This window comes from Plectropomus leopardus, chromosome 4 (assembly GCF_008729295.1).
Source record: "Plectropomus leopardus isolate mb chromosome 4, YSFRI_Pleo_2.0, whole genome shotgun sequence".
In the NCBI taxonomy this organism is placed as follows: Eukaryota; Metazoa; Chordata; class Actinopteri; order Perciformes; family Serranidae; genus Plectropomus; species Plectropomus leopardus.
The window spans coordinates 12,791,838-12,810,220 of NC_056466.1; the positions used below are offsets into that span (position 1 = coordinate 12,791,838).

At 40.4% G+C, this 18,383-nt stretch overlaps 1 protein-coding gene across 4 annotated transcripts in view; it reads right to left on the bottom strand.

The window, feature by feature from the left end:
- The window catches only part of npnta (nephronectin a), a 62,826-nt gene that overhangs the window by 12,873 nt on the left and 31,570 nt on the right, over nt 1–18,383 (bottom strand). For 3 of the 4 annotated variants that reach the window (XM_042485954.1, XM_042485953.1, XM_042485952.1), the window contains 5 exons: nt 9,706–9,825; nt 8,265–8,384; nt 4,754–4,888; nt 3,037–3,159; nt 1,318–1,719 (listed from right to left, as the gene is read on the bottom strand). In XM_042485954.1, the coding sequence (XP_042341888.1) occupies nt 1,318–1,719; nt 3,037–3,159; nt 4,754–4,888; nt 8,265–8,384; nt 9,706–9,825 (900 nt within the window). Of the gene's footprint in view, nt 1–1,317; nt 1,720–3,036; nt 3,160–4,753; nt 4,889–8,264; nt 8,385–9,705; nt 9,826–15,709; nt 15,732–18,383 lie in introns of those variants that run through there. The other variant, XM_042485955.1, reaches the window with a different exon arrangement.

Consider the following 18,383-nt stretch of genomic DNA (forward strand, 5'->3'; position numbering starts at 1 on the left):
ACAGCTCACAACTTTACTGTTTTGGTCCACTTTCACCGCTATAACATTTAGATCATGTTTCAGTGATAACTTTAAACACCCACTGTACACAACCTACTCAGTACAAATGGTCCTCTTGTATCCGCTCTCTAATTCTCTCAGAAAATGAAAGCAAAGTCTCCAAAGTTTTGTGAATTTTTTCCAACTGACTTTTTGTTAAATTATCAACTTGCACAATTTTTGTTATGTTGCGTTGTTCATGGACCAACTAAAACCCACACTATACATTTGCTACCACTGCTAATTTCTCTGCTGGTAGGATCACCAACACCTGTTTGCTCTGAGCATGGCCACCACCACTCGCTGTCAATAACTGACTGTACACAAAGTCATTACACTACTCTGATCACTTGACGTTTGAGCCTCCTCAAACTTCCTGTAATAGGTCATGAAGTCCAAACCATCAACAAAAATGTTTTAATTAAACTGGCTCAGTTTGATTACGACCAAAACCCTCTCTTTTTGTCAGGCTGAGGTTTGGCTGTTTGGTTCGTTTGGAGGTCTTACCCAGGTAATTTTGGTGATCAGGCTAAAAAGTCTGGACAAAATGAGGTAGGTGTGAAAGAGCTCTAAATCCAGGACTTATTTTGGTCAGGCGAACAGAAGCACAACTCAGAATAAATCATACTATAATATATAACATCATGATAATGCTCCCAATCTCCGGATCTCTCTGGATGTGTAAAAAGATAACTGTCTGCTATCGGGTTAACTATAACACCTTTATGCAGTGATAATATGTTAATGTTGTATTTATGGCTTCAAGCACTGGCACTGCCCCCAAGTGGCCAAAAAATATGTGAATGAGGGTTTAAAGTTTTGCTTTCATTATTAATATCTGTAAAGAGGCCTATAATTACCCTCAAATAGGAGGGGATATTTTTGGTTTGGTTTGTTTGTTTGCCAATAGAAAAACAACTTGCCTGATTTTTATTAAAATTGGTGGAAAAGTTAGGCATGGGCCATGGAAGTACACCATATATTTTGTAGTGGATCTGAATCCTGGGGCAAAATCACAAATTATTTGTCACTTATGTTAACATTGCAAGATGGGGATTTAGCCTTAGCTGAAGCCTGCACTCTCTATGTGCCCTTCTATTTTAATAAGTTATCAGCTGAAGAAAGAAAAATGCTGATTTCTCATCTATAGCTCAAACCCTTTAATCATATTTGTGAATAGCCCTTGGATTTAGAGGTCAATAACTTGTGTGTGCATTTTAACAGGAATGTCATCTACAACAAACCAGAACGGAATAGTATATAGAGAGAAGTTCTTACTGTGGACATCTCCCCTCTGTTTGGTAACCTCCTTCTGAATGGTGTTGTCTACTGGTGTGACCGGTGCCGGGGGCTGGGGACGCCTGGTTGGAGCTGCTGGCCTTGGTGGGATGTATGGCTTGCGCGTGGGTGCCGGTGGCTTCCTGGTTGCGATAAACGGCTTCCGGGTGGGTATTGCTGGCTTGCGTGGAGGTGGGGTGACCCTCTTTGGAGGTGCTTTGGTCGTTGTTGTGGTTGTCGTAGTCGTGGCAGCAGTTGTTGATTTGGGGATAACAGGGAAGATTTTCACTGGTGGGCGGATGGTAGTGGTAGTCCTCCACTGATCTATGTCGGGGATGCGGTTGTGATGATTTGGAGGCAGTTTGCCTGGTCTCGGGGGGTCAATAGCCACCTTAGGAATGGCTGAAATAATAAGAGAATGCAGATGGAGTGTTGAAATATGAGCACTTAAAAGTTAATGAGATGTAAAATTGCAGATTAACGGCAATGATTAGTCTGACTTTTGCAGAAGAGAGCTTTCATTCATCTACGGAGACTTCTCTTGGTATCTCTTAACTAAATGTTAGCATCCTGAAACAAATTGGGTGTCTCAGATTTCACTAAAGCAAATCATACACAAGAGAGGCCCATAATATCATTTTTTCACTTATGTTGGGCTTTTAAAAAGACAATTCTGGACATGTTTTCCTCAATGGGACTGTTAAAAGAGAGAAAGAGGAATGGCTACGTGCAATATGACAGGGTGCCTTCACAAACTGAGACACCCCACGTTCGAAATCAATATTGCTTTCTGACGGTGGCTTTTTATCCATTCATGTGCTCGCCCTGATTAGCAATTCTTTGTGTGTTCACAGCCCGAGGCATCGCAGCATCAGGCTAAAGCTGCTCTGTGTGTGTTGAATGATCTCTGCACTTAAACAGGCTGCTGCGCCCTGGAGATCACCCTCGCTTTGCTGATGTCATCAAAGTTACACCTCCTTTTTCCTTTGTTCCTCCACACATTCTTCACTTCAGGAGCAGAGGCAGAGACTGGGGGGTTGGTATGATGTGGTGGGGGCTTCATAAGGGTTTCATGAGTGAGGAATGAGAGTGGACAAAGGCAAGGGGTTTGAACTCAGTTATTGCCTTCTCAGGTTGCAGGCGACTTTGATATGTGATACACAAATAGGATATTGCAACTCGACTCCCCGAGCACTTGTGGCTCACACCCCCTTGGGGAGGCGACAGGGTGAAATATTTGCAGCGCACTACACCGGGAGGCATCCTCTTTGCTCTATGGACTGCTACACCAGTTGTGTCTGTTAGATGATTAAATAACTGTGGAGAATAAATGACTTCTTGTCCACTGAGCAACTGTTAAAAACTGCAGACGGAAAGACTAATGACCTGTGTGTCGGCTGGCAAAATGAAACAAACTACCACCACACATTTGATGATGACTCCTCTTTTGACTGATTAAAATGGCCAGATGTCAAAAAGGGAGTCAAGGCTTACTCTGGGCATATGTAATAATGGATTGAGGTGATTTAGGTAATGACTGACAGCCATTACAAAGAAAGGAATTTCAGTCCCGGCTCTGTGCTTGTGAGGCCTATTCCTCCCTCCTTCTTGCTTTCCGAGCTTTTTAAAAAACACAGGCAAAGATAACAAAAATGTGAGGCCCTGTTCCTCTTTGCAAAAGTGAGCATCGGGGCCAGGGGTTTTGTTCTCAGCTCTTACGTTTGCAGTCATGGCCCATCCCCCTGTAACCATCTTTGCATTTGCACTTGTATGAGCCCGGCGTGTTGTAGCAAGTGGCGAAGTTGCTGCAGTGGCTCTGACCTGAAGAGCACTCATCCACATCTGAAAAATAAAGAAAACAACATTCAGCTACCCAGCTGCAAGTATTAAAAAAAAACCTTGAGACATAACAGAAGAATATCAAAGGATAATTGCTTCAGATCCACTTCAAGAAGGGCTCAAAGTTTATGTCATACGTGCTGTTAGTGAAAGCATTTAAGTGAATAACAGTGATCCCTGTGTGAATGCCAGGGCAAAAAAAATCATCATGAGAGTTGTTCGTTAAGGATTTTCTGTGAAATAGAGCCACAAGGTCTTTGAAGCATTTCTGAGGGCAACTGCCTTTGAAAAAAACTGTTTTGAAAAAACTAATAAGTAAAGATTGGAGATGGCTTATTTTCCAGATGCTGATAAGATTCAAGATAACCATGTAGATTTGTATAGAGTATTTATTCAAATGTAAAATATTGTTTAGTATGGTGCATATAATTCATTTCATTTATTGTATCACAGCATTATAGCTACTGCTATATAGGAGCACTGCTGCACTGGGCAAATTTTAATAACATGAATCATGGAAGTTTGAATTAGTTTAGTTTGTTTGTAGTTTGTTAAATCTGAGGAATCCTGAAGAGGTTTTATTTTCTTCGTCGTTTAGTGTTTTCTTTATTTACCACTTAATTTACTTTGAAAATGTAAAAGAATAGAATTTGTGATCCTACTTTTTAAGGCAGCATAAAATGACCTTTTTCTTTATCAGTTTTAATTTTAAATACATTTTGAATGTCAGAATCAGTGGTATGTTTGACTGTAATGCTAAACTCTAATATGCAACATTACATATTTAAATACTGTTAATTGATTTTTGAAAAATGATTTTATTCAATTTTTAAAAGGAATCAATGACTCAAATGAGTATCATGACACAAACATCCCAATAGGCAGAACTTACTAAAAACACTTTTTTTTCCCAAATTCCAAATTCTTGATTAAAACAACAAAAATCATTGAGAGCAAACAAATGACATTTTAAAAGCTACTCATTTCCCTTGAAACTTCATGCCCATTGTTTTAAATTGTCACCCTCAAAGGTTAATCATCAACCCCTTCCCTTTCCTCCTTCAGATTTGTTTTAAAAAGGTATTTTGTTTGGCTTTATTTAATATGCATGGGCAGGTTGTTCCGTGGAGAGATCTCAGTGTAGTAAAATTAGCATCTTGCTTTTTTACCATTAAAACGAGCAACACTGCAGTGCCTCAATGTAAAAGTGCTCCATCACAAGTAAAAGCCACACTTTAAAATGTTACTTCATTAGAATTACATATAATCAGCAAAATGTACCTTATATGCAAAACATCTCCTATTATTGTGGAAAATGCAAGTAGTGTGAGAAGATTAATTTATATAATGCATCATATTTCATAAACTGATGATGTGTTTTGTATGTAAAAACTTAATCTGCAAAGCTATCAGATAAATGTAGTCATTGGCGTATATTTTGGGGGCACAAAGCATCTGCATTTGCTCCTTCAGTCTGATGTAAAAACAAACCTGCATCACTAAAAATAACTGGGTTATGAGTCAAAACATGTCAGCACATCTATGACCTTTGTAAGTTTATCTGCAAAAGCCTCACTGCGGAGACCTTGTGACGTACCAATGCACTGATATTTCCCATTGATGTATTGCAGGTCAAAGCCTTCGTGGCACTTGCAGATGTAGCTACCAAAGGTGTTAATGCATTTCCTGAACCTGGGACACACTGCGATCCCTGTGGCACACTCATCCACATCTGCAAGAGGAGGAAAGAAAAAGATGCAGGTTATTACACGGAAGAAAAAAATTAAAACATAATATATTCATCGTTTTTTGCAAGAAAAATCCTTTTAGAGTTGGTCACATACAGTACATAATGCATTCAAAATAACACAATGGAAAACTTCAAGGCATAAAAAAAAAAAAAAAGGCAATTTAATCCAAAACTAAACAAACATCTCTATTCATACCAGAAGACTTTTTCACCTTCCCTGGTTAGTATTCATTTATGAACAAAGCACATTAGGTATTCTGTTCAGTGAGCAGAATACAATGCACAATACCTTGTTTCATTATTTAAAGACCTATTCTAAGTGTCTCTGTTGATCACCTTTGCAGGCATGTGGGCATTAATATTTAGACACGGAGAGGCTCTACGCATTTGCCTTAAAATCATTAATTTATTTGCTGCATAATGCAGCTGAGGCAGCGCAGCGCTACAGGGACTGTCGTTTTAAAGGACCTTCAAAACACAGCGACACCTGGACCAGCTGGGAAAACAAGGTAGTGAAGTGAGTGTGCAGAGCTCTCTTATCCCTTAACAACTACTGTTGAGGTTCTCATCAGTGCTCAGTCCCAAACTGCTCCAGTGGAGCTACTTAATAGCCAACAGTTGAATTATTTAGCTACTGACAGAGCAGTGGTGAGTTATCATGTTTTACATAACGCGCACATGCACACATAAATACAGTCACTGTGTCAAGATTCATATTAATATTGCTTATAAACGCCTGCTTTAATGAATGTTACTTCCTAGTTTGAAGTTTGAAGACAGCACTGATTTCTTTTTTTTTTCAAAGCATCAGAGTTAAACCCTTTTTTTATAGTTACATATACATCAGCCAATATTAAGCTCTACAATTGTGTTTAACTTGACAACTTGTCTGATAGATTAAGCAATTTGTATGAGAGGCGGGATTGAAATATGAGGCAGTCTCATACCATCTTCTGCAACAATGCAAAAACATCAATACACTTTGTCATTAATTTTTCTGTCACAGTGCAAAACAAGTCAATACTTCCTCCAAGTGGATCCTCAAACATCGTTTTTAAAAGATTTCCTGCTTAATCCATCTTTAGTACACAAATAGCAGGTGCACCATTTTAAAAGTGCTATTTGACATTTGAGACAGACTACTTTTCACATCAAATCATAAATCCAATTAACCAAAAGTTATTTAGTCAAACATCTGAGTCCATATTTGTAAAACTGCTAATAGTTCTATTTTTGACTTAAGCAAAAGATAAAGAGTAAAACTTCTTTAATTGTTACTGCTACTTGCAAAAAAATAGAAGCTCTTTATCAAATTCTTCATGACTTAGCCTCCCTAAGTCATTTATCAGGGTTGTGAACAACACAGCTGGCACTGACTTTGTTTGCATTCTCTTTCAATGTATCTTCACTGTCAGCACTTGTCAGTGTTGTAAATGCGGTGAATTCTGTTTATTATGTATCATCTAACAGCTGCTTCACTTTGGTTTTCTTTTTTTCCAGTTTCTGCTAATTTCCTATTATTTCATCCTAAGTAATTCATCCTTTTTATATATTAGAAATCATAGATTGATGTTAATTCCCCACATCTATTGGAGCTACTTCATAAAAATTAAAACAACAACAACTGGGCAGATGGAGAGTTCATGCTTGTCTCTTACTGGGTATTCTCGGGAATTGTAGTAAAACAGTTTTGCATCTACACAAACTCTCCAACAAGGCTCTGGTTACTGAAAGGAATCACCTCCAAATATGCAGGGATTACTTAAGGGAGACTTTGGGCCCCTGAGGCTGTGGGTCCAGGGCCCTAAAGTGTCAGCGGCCCACCTGGTCTTTTTCTGCAATATGTAAACTATGAAAAAAAGGTCAAAGCAGCCACAAAAGATCCTGAATTACTACAAAGATAAACAAAACCACAAGAGGATGCATAACAATGATGAATAATTATTTTCAACCAAAATTAGCATGTGCATGCAGGTTTTTAAACACGGGTAAACCCACTAAAAGACTGCTTTCCCAGTGCCAGTAGAGCAGAGCTGTGTGCACGGCTCTACAGCAGATAAGTAAGTGTCTGTGTGGGTTGCTTTGGTGTGTCCATTTGAAGTCACGGAAAGACCAGTAAAGAATTAAACAGTAGAGAGCAGCATGGACAGAGGTCTGTGAAAACTCTACAGTGGTTACTTCTGTTTTATAGCTCTTACTGATTCAGTCTCTTTCAAACTCTGTGCAGTCTTATTTGGATTGATGTTTTAGTGCTGCTTAGCAGGACACGGACAGTAATTAGTGGTGGCACGTCATTGCACTTCACCGATCAAGGAGCTGAAATTAGTGCGTTCACCCAGTTGTTGTGCTTCCATCAATGCCAATCGGAGCTGGAGGCGATAAAAACCTGTGACTACTGCAGTCATTTGACCAGGATGTGATTGTACACTTTCCCATTGCATTAAAAAGTCAGATGTTAGTGAATGTCAGTGGGGTTTTTGTGTGCGTGTGTGTGGTGGGAATGAGGCTACAGAGATGCAAATTAACAAAAATAGAGGCAAAACCACCACCAATTCTGTATGTCTGGCTCTTATGGGTAAAAAGGTTGTGGAGCTTTTTGCATATCTGTGCCCAGGGGCCCATTGTTTCATGATCCATCCATGCCTTCATAAATATGATTAGACACCCTACATAAAACATTACTTGCTTGGGGATCCAGAAACCTTCAATTTAACTGTCGTAACACCTGTTGCAGGTAACCTTTCTTTCCCCTCCTCCATCATTTATCATGATTGATGCCCGTCCTGTTTTAGAAATCCGCCCCATATTAGCTACCCCACAGTTAAGTGGGACTAAGGCGGTGGAACAGGAACAGCCCTGTCTGGAACAGCCTGAACCTAACACAGGTTAACTGCCTTAACTGCCCCCGTCATCTGTTAGCTACCCATCTGAGGAGCTGTTGAATGAAAGCAAAAGGGGGGCATAGGAGGAGTGGAGGGGGTGGTCACATTTCTGCTGTAAAAGCTGTAGGAGGTAGGCAGAATAAAGTTGCCATTTGGTCATATAAAATTGTTGGGGTCCTTGATCAAAGAAAAACAAGGTGGACTGGTAAGTATTTTTGGACAAATTTGAGCTCTGCTCACTGAGATGTTTTGTTTGACTTCCAAAATTACAATTTCCCTGCCAACTTTTCTTTCTTGCTCTGCCAAAACAGTTGCATGTGATTATCACTCAGCTAATTTAAAGGCTGAGAAAAACATCACAAAAAAATGAAAATAGAACATTCCCGTTCATGATGCTTTACACGAGATGCAGGAGGCAGTGGTAACACAAGGCTCAGTTTTTAAGCCTGTGGAGGTATATAAAGAACAGTACATACCCACACAGGTTCTTCCATCCGCAGCCAGCTGAAGTCCCGGCGATGGACACTGACATCGGACCTCTCCTTTCAGCACCTCGCAGCCGTACTGGCAGTTGGCCATGCCACAAGTGCGAGCGTCTGATGGACAAGGGAAAAACACAACACATATTAACACGAGGGGGCCACAAGGGAAAATAATGGGGAGGAGGGGGCGTTTATAAAGCTCACACTCTCACTTTTCTTTCCTTCTCACATCCACACTTTATCCTCCAGCTAGTGTGTGAGAGCCAGGCCACTGCCTGCCTTTTCAGATATTAGCAGAGTTGACCCTGAGGTGCAGACAACAGAACAGCACACACTCCGCCATTATTAGATTCCTGTGCTGCTCAGTCACTGTGCTCACACCTTAGCCCACGCAATCCTCCCTCACCCACTTTCATCCTCTCCTACACCTAAAGAATCCTAATCCATCTCCATCTTATCGAAGTGGTTTGCAGCACCTCTGTTGTTGAGCCGTGCCGGGCAGATCAAGACCCTCCATATAATAATATAATGGAGCAGCTTCTTTCAATAACTTCGGACCCTAAAAAGGAAATTAAAAGTGAGGCTCATGCTGCCGCTGCTACTTCAGCTGCCGCAGGCACCCTGGAGCACAGTTTGATGACTGAGGCAGGCCGCGCTGATTAAATGCTACAGCGATCTATTGATCAAAGCAGTAGCAGGGGAGAAAAGACGAGCAGTAAGGTGTTTAACACTATCATGCTATCATCACACAACAACACCTGGAATACTTTGCCCCAAGTGGTGAGCAATTCAGAATTTAAAAGGGGGGAAAATGAATTTTCCTCTGATAAAAAAGAACTAATTAAAATGAGGCACTGAAAGTCACGCCATGCTCAAGTGGAAACGTGAGGAGAAAATAGTTATCAGGTGGGAAACAGAGTTTACAGAGAGACATGTACAGGCATTAACTCCCATTCTGTGGAATGCCTCAGGGCAACCAATACGAAGTGCGCATTCACTCGAGGGTCTTAAGATTGTGTTTCTTTTATACTTTTCATTTTAGGCCTCTTAGGGTTCTTCAGAGGGGTCCTTCAGACTGCAGCGCTGCAATAATGAAGCGGATCAACGTGGGGCTTTAATCAAAACAGTCTATCAAAGGATTGCGAAGCTGCTGTCAGAGGTACTCACACACAAGTGGGAAAATGTATTTTATAATAGAGCATATGTCATCAGCATTGCTTTGCGCTGGTATTCAGATGAATACATTTGTAGTGAAGTGAAGAAAGGCGTCAAAGTAGCACACCCAGGCTACAAAAAGAGAGATTATGAATAAGAGAATAAGGGAGAAAACAGATCAAGAGTGAGAAAATCCACATTTCAGACAACAACACAAACAGAGATGTGTGTGTGTGTGTGTGTGTGTGTGTGTGTGTGTGTGTGTGTGTAAAAGACTCACTTCCACAGGTCCCGTCAGGCATCAGCATGTAGCCGTTGAGGCAGTAGCACTTGTAACTCCCATAAGTGTTCATGCACCTGTGTTTACAAGGCCTCGGCTTCAGCCCACACTCATTCAGGTCTGCAGACAGAGAGAGACAGCATAAGTGGACTGCAAAGGTGAAATTAGTCAGAGGGCAAAGGTGAAGAGGTTAACAATGTCAAACCTCACCCATCCATTTATATGTGTGTGTCTGTGGGTGTGTTAATTTGTGTGTCTGTAAGGGGCGGGGGTGTCTTCGAGGAAGTGCCGTGTCCTGACAGGCCTGTAACTTCCCCCTTTGATGATTTAACAGGAAGCCAGTGTCAACTGTCAACCTGCCCATTACCTGCAAGTGATAAAAGATGCTACTATGTATGCCCCTCTGAGTCACCACAACTCCGTGTGGTTGTAGCTGCAAAATCCAACTCCCTTTGATAGCTACATATAATTCCGCTGTTTTTATGCAGACATAAAAGTGGTGAAATCTCACCCACAACAGCCCGTGAAAATCGTATTAGAAAATGATGCTGTCTGACTCCAGAGCAGGGAGGGCTCCTGGGAGAAAGGAATATGCCCTGAGCTCAACACCTGTCAAACGCTTATGCAAATTCAAGTCATTATAACCTTCTCACAGCACAACATTTATATATTTCAGTCGCAGGGCTCTGGTGTTGTGCATGTTGCCTCACAGGAATGACTTGCTGACACTCCTAAATGAAACAGAGACACACCATTAATGTCATTAGTTACACCTATGTACTTTTTGCTACGACAAGGAGTCAAACTGTCCTCTGTGTGAAGGGTTTACAAAGGCTAAATTAAATAAATATTTTTTTGTTTATATCTTCTTACTGTAGACCTCACTGTAATCTTATTTTGAGGACTGTAACGAAAGTAAAGCGACATTCACAACATTAAAAATGTCGCAAACCAACAGCTAGATTGCTCTGTTGTCCTTAATGGTGGCAGACATTTTGACATGTTATAGCAGGAGATGTACGGGTGTAACTAATAACATTAATCATGTTCTTATTCCACTTTGGTATCTCAGTCTCTGGGCCCTGGCACAACCTCTCTGAGTTGACACACCGACACTCCTTATTGGAACAGAGACACCATTAATGTCATTAATTATTATAATCTGTTACTTCTTGCTATGACACGTTTAAGTATCTTTTATTAAAATGCTAATAGCAGCTGAGTTTAAGAAGTTATCAATTTTATGTCTGATTGTAATCTCTACTGAGCACTTATTTTAAAGACTGTAAAGTGACTTTTATCCAAATTGTAGCAAATGAATCAATAAGAGCGTGTTGGCTCTATATGGCAGATAATTTGACAAGTCATTGTATTAAACACATAGAGAGAAAATAACATTAATAATGTCCACATTTCATTCAGGGTTGCTGGTACAGGGTGTTGGTATTGTGCATGCTGGCTCTCTAGCATACCTTAATGGAACAGCTCAGTCATCACTGTTGCTAATAATATCTGTGTGATTGGTTCACTTGACCTGAATAAGAAAAATTACTTTCATTTAAGGCCCTGTCAACACATTTACAGGTCTTTTTTGAAAACAGTTATTTTCTTCTACATTTTGGCTTCTTGTCCACATACTGAGTGTAAGGTCAGTAAAACTTTTTTTTTCTTCCAAAATGTCTTCTAAGGTTCAGTTTTTTTCAAAATTCTGGGTATTTTATCAGCATGGATATGTGAAATGGAGCATTTGGGAAACAATTGCATCGTGTCCTATATTTGTGCATCCCCAGTGTTGCTTTGTGTAATTAACATGCACCATAAACAACAACAACAATGGAAGACTTCTGGTCTGTTTACATTTTGCACTGCTTTGTCTGATGACTTAATGTCTGTATTAAGTGGCATATGGGGGCATCTAAAAAACTGAGATATCATTTATTGAGCATCGCAGTAGTTCAGGTAGGGACATAAGGCACATTATAGTCACAATTATGCTTACAAGCATTTAGGTGGTCCATACTGGCTGGTGCCAAATCATTGTTCTCCCTCAAATAAATGATTAAATACTGACACAAGTGTGCTGACCTAACTGTTGTTGTTAACACTTGTGCTTTGTCTACTACCATAAGTCAAAATTTCTGCTGCGAATAAGGCTAATATGCATTCTGGATGCACATCTTTCTTAATAGAATATTGATCATGCTGCCATTATCTGTGGTGGAAAGTAACTAATTACTCTCATTAGAGTAATTGAGAATCTTTGTGGTGTATTTGTTCTGTTTGAGTACACTCAATAATTAATGTAAGTGGATTCTTGATTCTCTCTGCAGTCATACATTGGGAAAGAGAGGGATTATAGAGGAGCCCGCAGTTATGCTGTTCTGACACAGAGAGGAAGATTTTTCATTTCAGTTTTCTTTAAACCTCTTTTTCATCCTAAAGCAATGTTCAAGATTAAGTTTTCTCATGAAGAAAATAGTGTCACTACTCTTGCAGGGCATCACTGGATTGAAGAAGGTAGGTTTAAAAATGCTTTCTTACTTCTCATTTTCACTAATATTTTGAAAAAGCAACAGTACTCCTACTTCAGCAGGACATTCTCGAAATCAACCTTATTGCAGTTTTGGGTAATGAAAACACAATTCATGGCTCTAAGGGGGGTGAAACATTACTTTGCAGCCTGTAAGAATTAACACACATTAAGCCAAATCTCACTGTAATGATTTGATGCAGTTCAGATCTCACACAAAAATTGTAATATTTCCTTTTAGTTTGAGTTTTCACATAATTTAGACTAATTTTAGTGGATTATTTAAACACCCCTTCAAATTAAATAACGGCTCAAATACTGAATGACTCCTGGATTTGGTCCAATGCTTTCCCCTGAGAGTGTGCAGGTGGGTTTTAAAGACTTTAAAATGTTGACATAGACAACGAGTGTTGATGAAAGTAACTATTTCACATATTTGTTCCTTGTATCAACAAAACATGTTATCCTGCCTCTCACCTAAATGTGGGGTCTATTGAGAGTACCCAGCCCAAAAGGGGAAAATCCAACTTGTAACTACACAGGAATCCATCACATTGGAATGATAACACAGGCCCCAAGAAATAGAAATAACTTGAACTATGAATATCAACCGCTGTTTCTGGGATACGAACCACCACAAATAGATTTCGTCTCACTGTACAGCACATGGGGGGGTCGTTTTCATCTTGGCCGGCCGCACTGTAAATGGCGCCATGTTTAGCTCGATGAACATATGCAGGGTGCATTCTTTGAGTGCCACATACCTCCTGCATTAAACAGATGCCATAGATTAATTTGGATAAATGACGGAGCGGATTCCTTGTTTGTATAACCGCAGACCCCACCTTCTATTAATGGCAGCTTCCACTGAAGCCATGTAGGTTGATTTAAAGGGCGCGGCTGGAATTTGCATCAACTGTCCGCTTGTTGAATCCCACTTTACCAAGTGCCACCTGGCTTTAAGTTATGTTCCATAACTGTAAATTCCTCTGGATATACAGGGGTCGATGTGTGAATGCAGTTGTTCGATGAGGGCCGCTGAAACGTTTATAGTTACTGTCACTGAATACAAGAGTATGAATAACAAGGAGCAGACATTTAGGAGTGTCAGAACTGTTTTTGTTCCACTAAAGATGGGCTTGTGTTACAAGCAATTCAAATGCATTTGATAAGAGACCCTTATACACTGGTTCTTTCATTAAATTGCAGGGGATTGAGTGGCATCTAGCCAATGAGAATTGCAGATTGCGACTGATTGCAGATTAAACTTCTCCTGGTGCTCATGGTTCAGATGGTTTTCATAGGGAACAAAATTATCTGCAGGGGTCTCTTTATCTCCAAAACAAACAGACCCACTGATTAAAACCAGTAAAAACACAGACTAAAGCAGTTTCACATGATGAATCACTGTTTCTTTGATGCTTTTTAGTATGTCGGAGATGGGCCACTATGGAGCACCTGCTAATCTGTGCTCACCATATTTCTCTGATAATTTAAGATTTAAATGATTTGGTGGTTTTACCAGGAGCCAAAGGTCTCTTCCTCTCCAAAACAAATGGACCCAATGTTTTAAACCAGAACAAACACTAAATGAAGCAGTTGTACATTGGAAAAAATCAGTATTTTTTCAAAGCTCTCAACGCGTGGCTGCTAACCACATTGGCCAACGTGAAAACATGAATGGTGGTTGGTTTGTCCATTCTGGGCTACAGTAGAAACAGGGCAGGGCAACATTGTGGAATCTGTGAACAAGGACCCACTCACTATGTAGATAAAAGCATCTCATTCTAACATAATGAAAACAGAACATTTCTTATTTTCAGGTGATTATACACTACAGAAAACATACTTTTTGTATTATTTTCCATTTCTGCCAATATCCTCCTACATCCTATACACTGGACCTTTAAAGATTATGTTTAATATTATATAAAATCTTATCTAATCTAGGTATAAAAATGATAGAAATTAATATATATAGTGCAAACTGTCTGAAACATTATGCGAGTAGAAATGTGCATGTGCATGTGAGAAGAGGTTTTCTAGTCAGGTGCAATGTCATATCAAATAAATACTGAAATTGCACTGCACACACATAATAGGTCTTGTTGCCAAAAGCAAATTGCTCTGTCATTGTCTTTGAGCTACTGGTGGTGTGAAACACATGAACATGAAGGCCATTGTGGTTTTAAAGCCTTTTTAACAGTCTTTCTTTCTTGACTATTATTAATGCTGCCTAATTCTTTATCAAAACAAGCTGAGTCAAAATGATTTGTCCTGTCCTTGTCAGGCAGGAGGCTTAGCTCTGATAATTTTCCCAGTCTGTGAAACACATGCGCACGCACGCACGCACGCACGCACGCACGCACGCGCACGCACACACACACACACACACACACACACACACACACACACACTTCATTTTTTAATTAGCAGTGTCTGACCATTTTTCCTCCCTGGTTTTTACAGTAAACAACTGGCATTCTCATTACTGTGATTACAGAAAACCATAGCAACACTGTCCATTGTCAGCGTGGCAGAGAAACAGGTCTCCACTTGCCCGGTACACTGAAAAACAGCTTAAAAATGTAAATGAGGGATTATTGAAATGGTCACATTCTCAGACAGAGGCAGCTCCGTGAGCATCAGCACATGCCAGACACAAGACTCAGCCAGGGTCTCTTCTATGTTGAAAAAAACAGACAAGACAGAGACAGGACACATAGGACTGAGGGAGGACACACAGAGATGGAAAAACTGAGAGATAACAGGCAGTCATGACCACAAACTGACAAATCGACACGGCCCCAGGACTGCAGAAACCTGTGCAATAGCAGAGGTGGAGAGCCCCTCTGGGGTGTTCACTGTACGCTAAATGAACTGCTGAGACACATCTGAAGTGATGCAAAGTGGAGTGATTTATTGGGTCAGCTCCACTGAGGTATGCTTTGCTACATTCCCGACACGCCTCTATCACTGACAGAGAGATTAGCAAAAGGCTTTTTCTTGGGGATATTATTGACTCTAAAGAAGATAAGACTCGTAAGAACTTGAGGCCTTTTTCTCAGCAGTGATGGAGGAGTCATGAGTGCTGTGTCCATGTCGATGATGGTTTTAAAAGGGAAGGAGGAGCTCTCTGTTCCAGGTGCTCAAAAAATTGGAGAGGAAAATGAGAAAGGAGAGGAGGGCAGAGCAATAAGGCAAAATCGTGATGGCTCTTTGGTACTGAGAAACTGATTTCTCAGGGTAGAGAGTGAAAGAAAGAAGAAGAGTGGTCACATGCTTTGCATTCATGCTAGCATTTCCACTTAAAATCTACTCTTGGGTGGTGTCTTTTCTGCCAGGGGAAGCCGTAAGAAAATAGTTGAGAGTGACATTCACTCCTTCGCAGTCTGCACAGTGCAGCACCATGCATGTTGCTAAGACTGGGAAGAAAAGGAAAAGCTGCTGGGAAGGGAGGTCGACGAATCTCACCCTCCATCACTACCCTCGCTGGCTGATGGTCCACGGGAAGAAAAATAGGAGGGTGACTGAACCACACTGGTGGGGTTAAATAGTCCAGCTCCTCTTCTTTAGACAAAAGAAAATTGGTTAGAGGGGATGGGGGTAGTGGGTGGAAAGAGGTTTTGATTGAAGATAAAGTAGTAAAGAGTAAGGAAGACAGAAGGAGAGAGACAGAGAGACGTAGTGAGAAAGAAAGGCACCAACCACTGGATTAGAACACCTCTGACCACACCACATTCCTGGAAAGTAAAGAGGTACATTATGCAGAAAAGAGGATTACACTTGTGGGAATTGGACATGAGCTGAGTATCAGAAAAAAAAATTCTAGGGCACATGGGAGAAACAGTGGAATTGTTTTGCATCCCCTCTCCTCCTGCCCCTCCTCTCCTGTGCATTCCTTTTTTGTTGTGAGGGTGAAATAGGATCTGAGAGAATTACAGTATCTCACAGATTCAGAGGATCCCTTCTCAATTTGTATCTGGAGGTTCAAAGGTAGACATGAATTAATGTCAAAAAAGGCAAATCGCTGCTTGACTACAAACAGTGTCAAGAATTTCAGTCCCCTCCCCTCTCTGCTGATCCATCTATCCGTCCCACAACCTCTCCTCAGGCGGTCAGCTAACAACACCTATTGTTAAGTGACACAAAGATGATACAGCAACCTCTGACTATTTTGCACGCTTCAAATCGTTGAAGCGTTTCCCTATTGAGGGATGCAGTAACTTAAGCTGAGAGGTTATGCAAGTTGACTGCATTCCTGCCAACTCTGCCCAGGACAGAAACACTCCTTGAAGGCCTTATCTGAAAATAGGCACCATGGATGAGGTAGAAGACATTTTAGTAACTAAGAGCAGTAATTGACAGAGAGAATCATGTAACCAGTGTGGCACGTCTAATAAGTTTGCCTTTCTTCTTATTGGCAGGCAGGTAAAGAGTCCGTGCAGAGAGCAAATGAGGAACATTGGCTTAAATGTCTCTTGGAAATCACAAGGTCAATAAGTAGAGCTGGGCATACACTGTACAATTTGAGCCTGTTTCTAACCAATTTTTGAGCCACATGATTGTTTCTGACACGATTTTTGAGCTACAAGACTCATTTTTGAGTCAGACTAAACTTTAGCTCTGTCAGATGTTGTTTTCCGTGCAGTGAACAGGTGAGAGCAAGGATTGATCATGGCCTGATCAGCTGCTTCCGACCTGCTGCTTTTTGTTCAGATAAATTTCTGACAATTTTCTGAAATTTTTGTCGGTCATTGTCAGGCTCTCGCACAGCTGAAGCACAGCGTCAAGTTAATTTCCCAAGGTCAGTGCCTTTCTTCTTACACATCAATCATAGGAGAGAACTAAACAACAAGTCTAAAAACTGGTAAACAGTGTAAACCAAATTTAAACATGTGAAATCTATGGAAAAAAATAATATCTCTGCATTGAATTAAAAGGGGTTTTGACTATTGCTAAACCACATTAATATGCTGGACAAAAAAATCCCTGAATTGTTTGGAAAAAAGTGAAAGGCATACTATGATGGAATTGTCCATTACTATTTTTTAAACACAACATTCAAATTTAGCCCCTCCTCTCTACACTACGTGTTCATACACTGCAAGATAATGTCGTAGGGAAATTGCATTAGTTATAATGGTTAGGCTGATACTTAAGCAAGCTAACTATGCTTTTCTATTGAACAGAAAACATGTCAATATCTCATCACTCTTCTTCGTCTCTTTCAGTGCTCGCCAGCAGAAGTGAAAGTGAAAGGCAAACCCAGCTCACTCTCGTTTTGGAACAAGATTTGTCAGCTTAGTGTTTTGACTCCCTTTTTTTGTGGAGGTTTTTGCGCTGTATCCACAATATTTTTTAGATTCCTCTTGAAAGTGTGCTGCCACTATCTGATCTCTACCTTTTATAAAGTCTGAACCCTCACTTGTGCACTGGGGCTACATGTTAATAAAGGTCCTGAGAAAAGCAAAATAAGAAGAAAAAAAAGAAGTACAGGCAGAGTGCAGATAAATAGCACACACTTCTGGTGGGTCATTATTGGGAGGGATTACATCTGTATGAATCTACACATTGTTGTTGCTTTTTTTAGGAAATTCCTGCATAGCGCACCTTTAAACTTGTACAATATCACATAAAATTGGAAGACAGGGTAGCTTTACTGCTACATGAAGTTACAATATCATACCACCAGTCTCCCCCAGAAACAATCTCTGCATGATTATCTAAAGGGATCTGACACTGATCCCCCCGGGACTCACTGAATGTTAGTGAGATGCCAAAAAGTGCATCATGTGGTATAAATAATAAAATAGTTTAAAAAAAGCAAAAAAGAGACTGTGCTGTGCACCCATTGTTAAATGAGTTCTGCTACAGTGTACAGCCACAGTGAGAACATAGCAGCGATAACAGCCAGAAACTTGAAGAGTGTTTGTTTTGACTTGTTCATTTAACGGGCCAAGATTATGGCTCTGTGATAACACAAAATAACCTCAAAGAGTCTGCAGGAGGTCAATGACATTATTGATCTGATCTCAACAATCACTTAGCCAGGTGTTCAGATTTTAATGCCGCTTTACTTTCTGGTCTGTATCTATGCCGCACCTTCCTGCCATTCTTCATTCCTTTTCATCGGTTCACTAAAAAA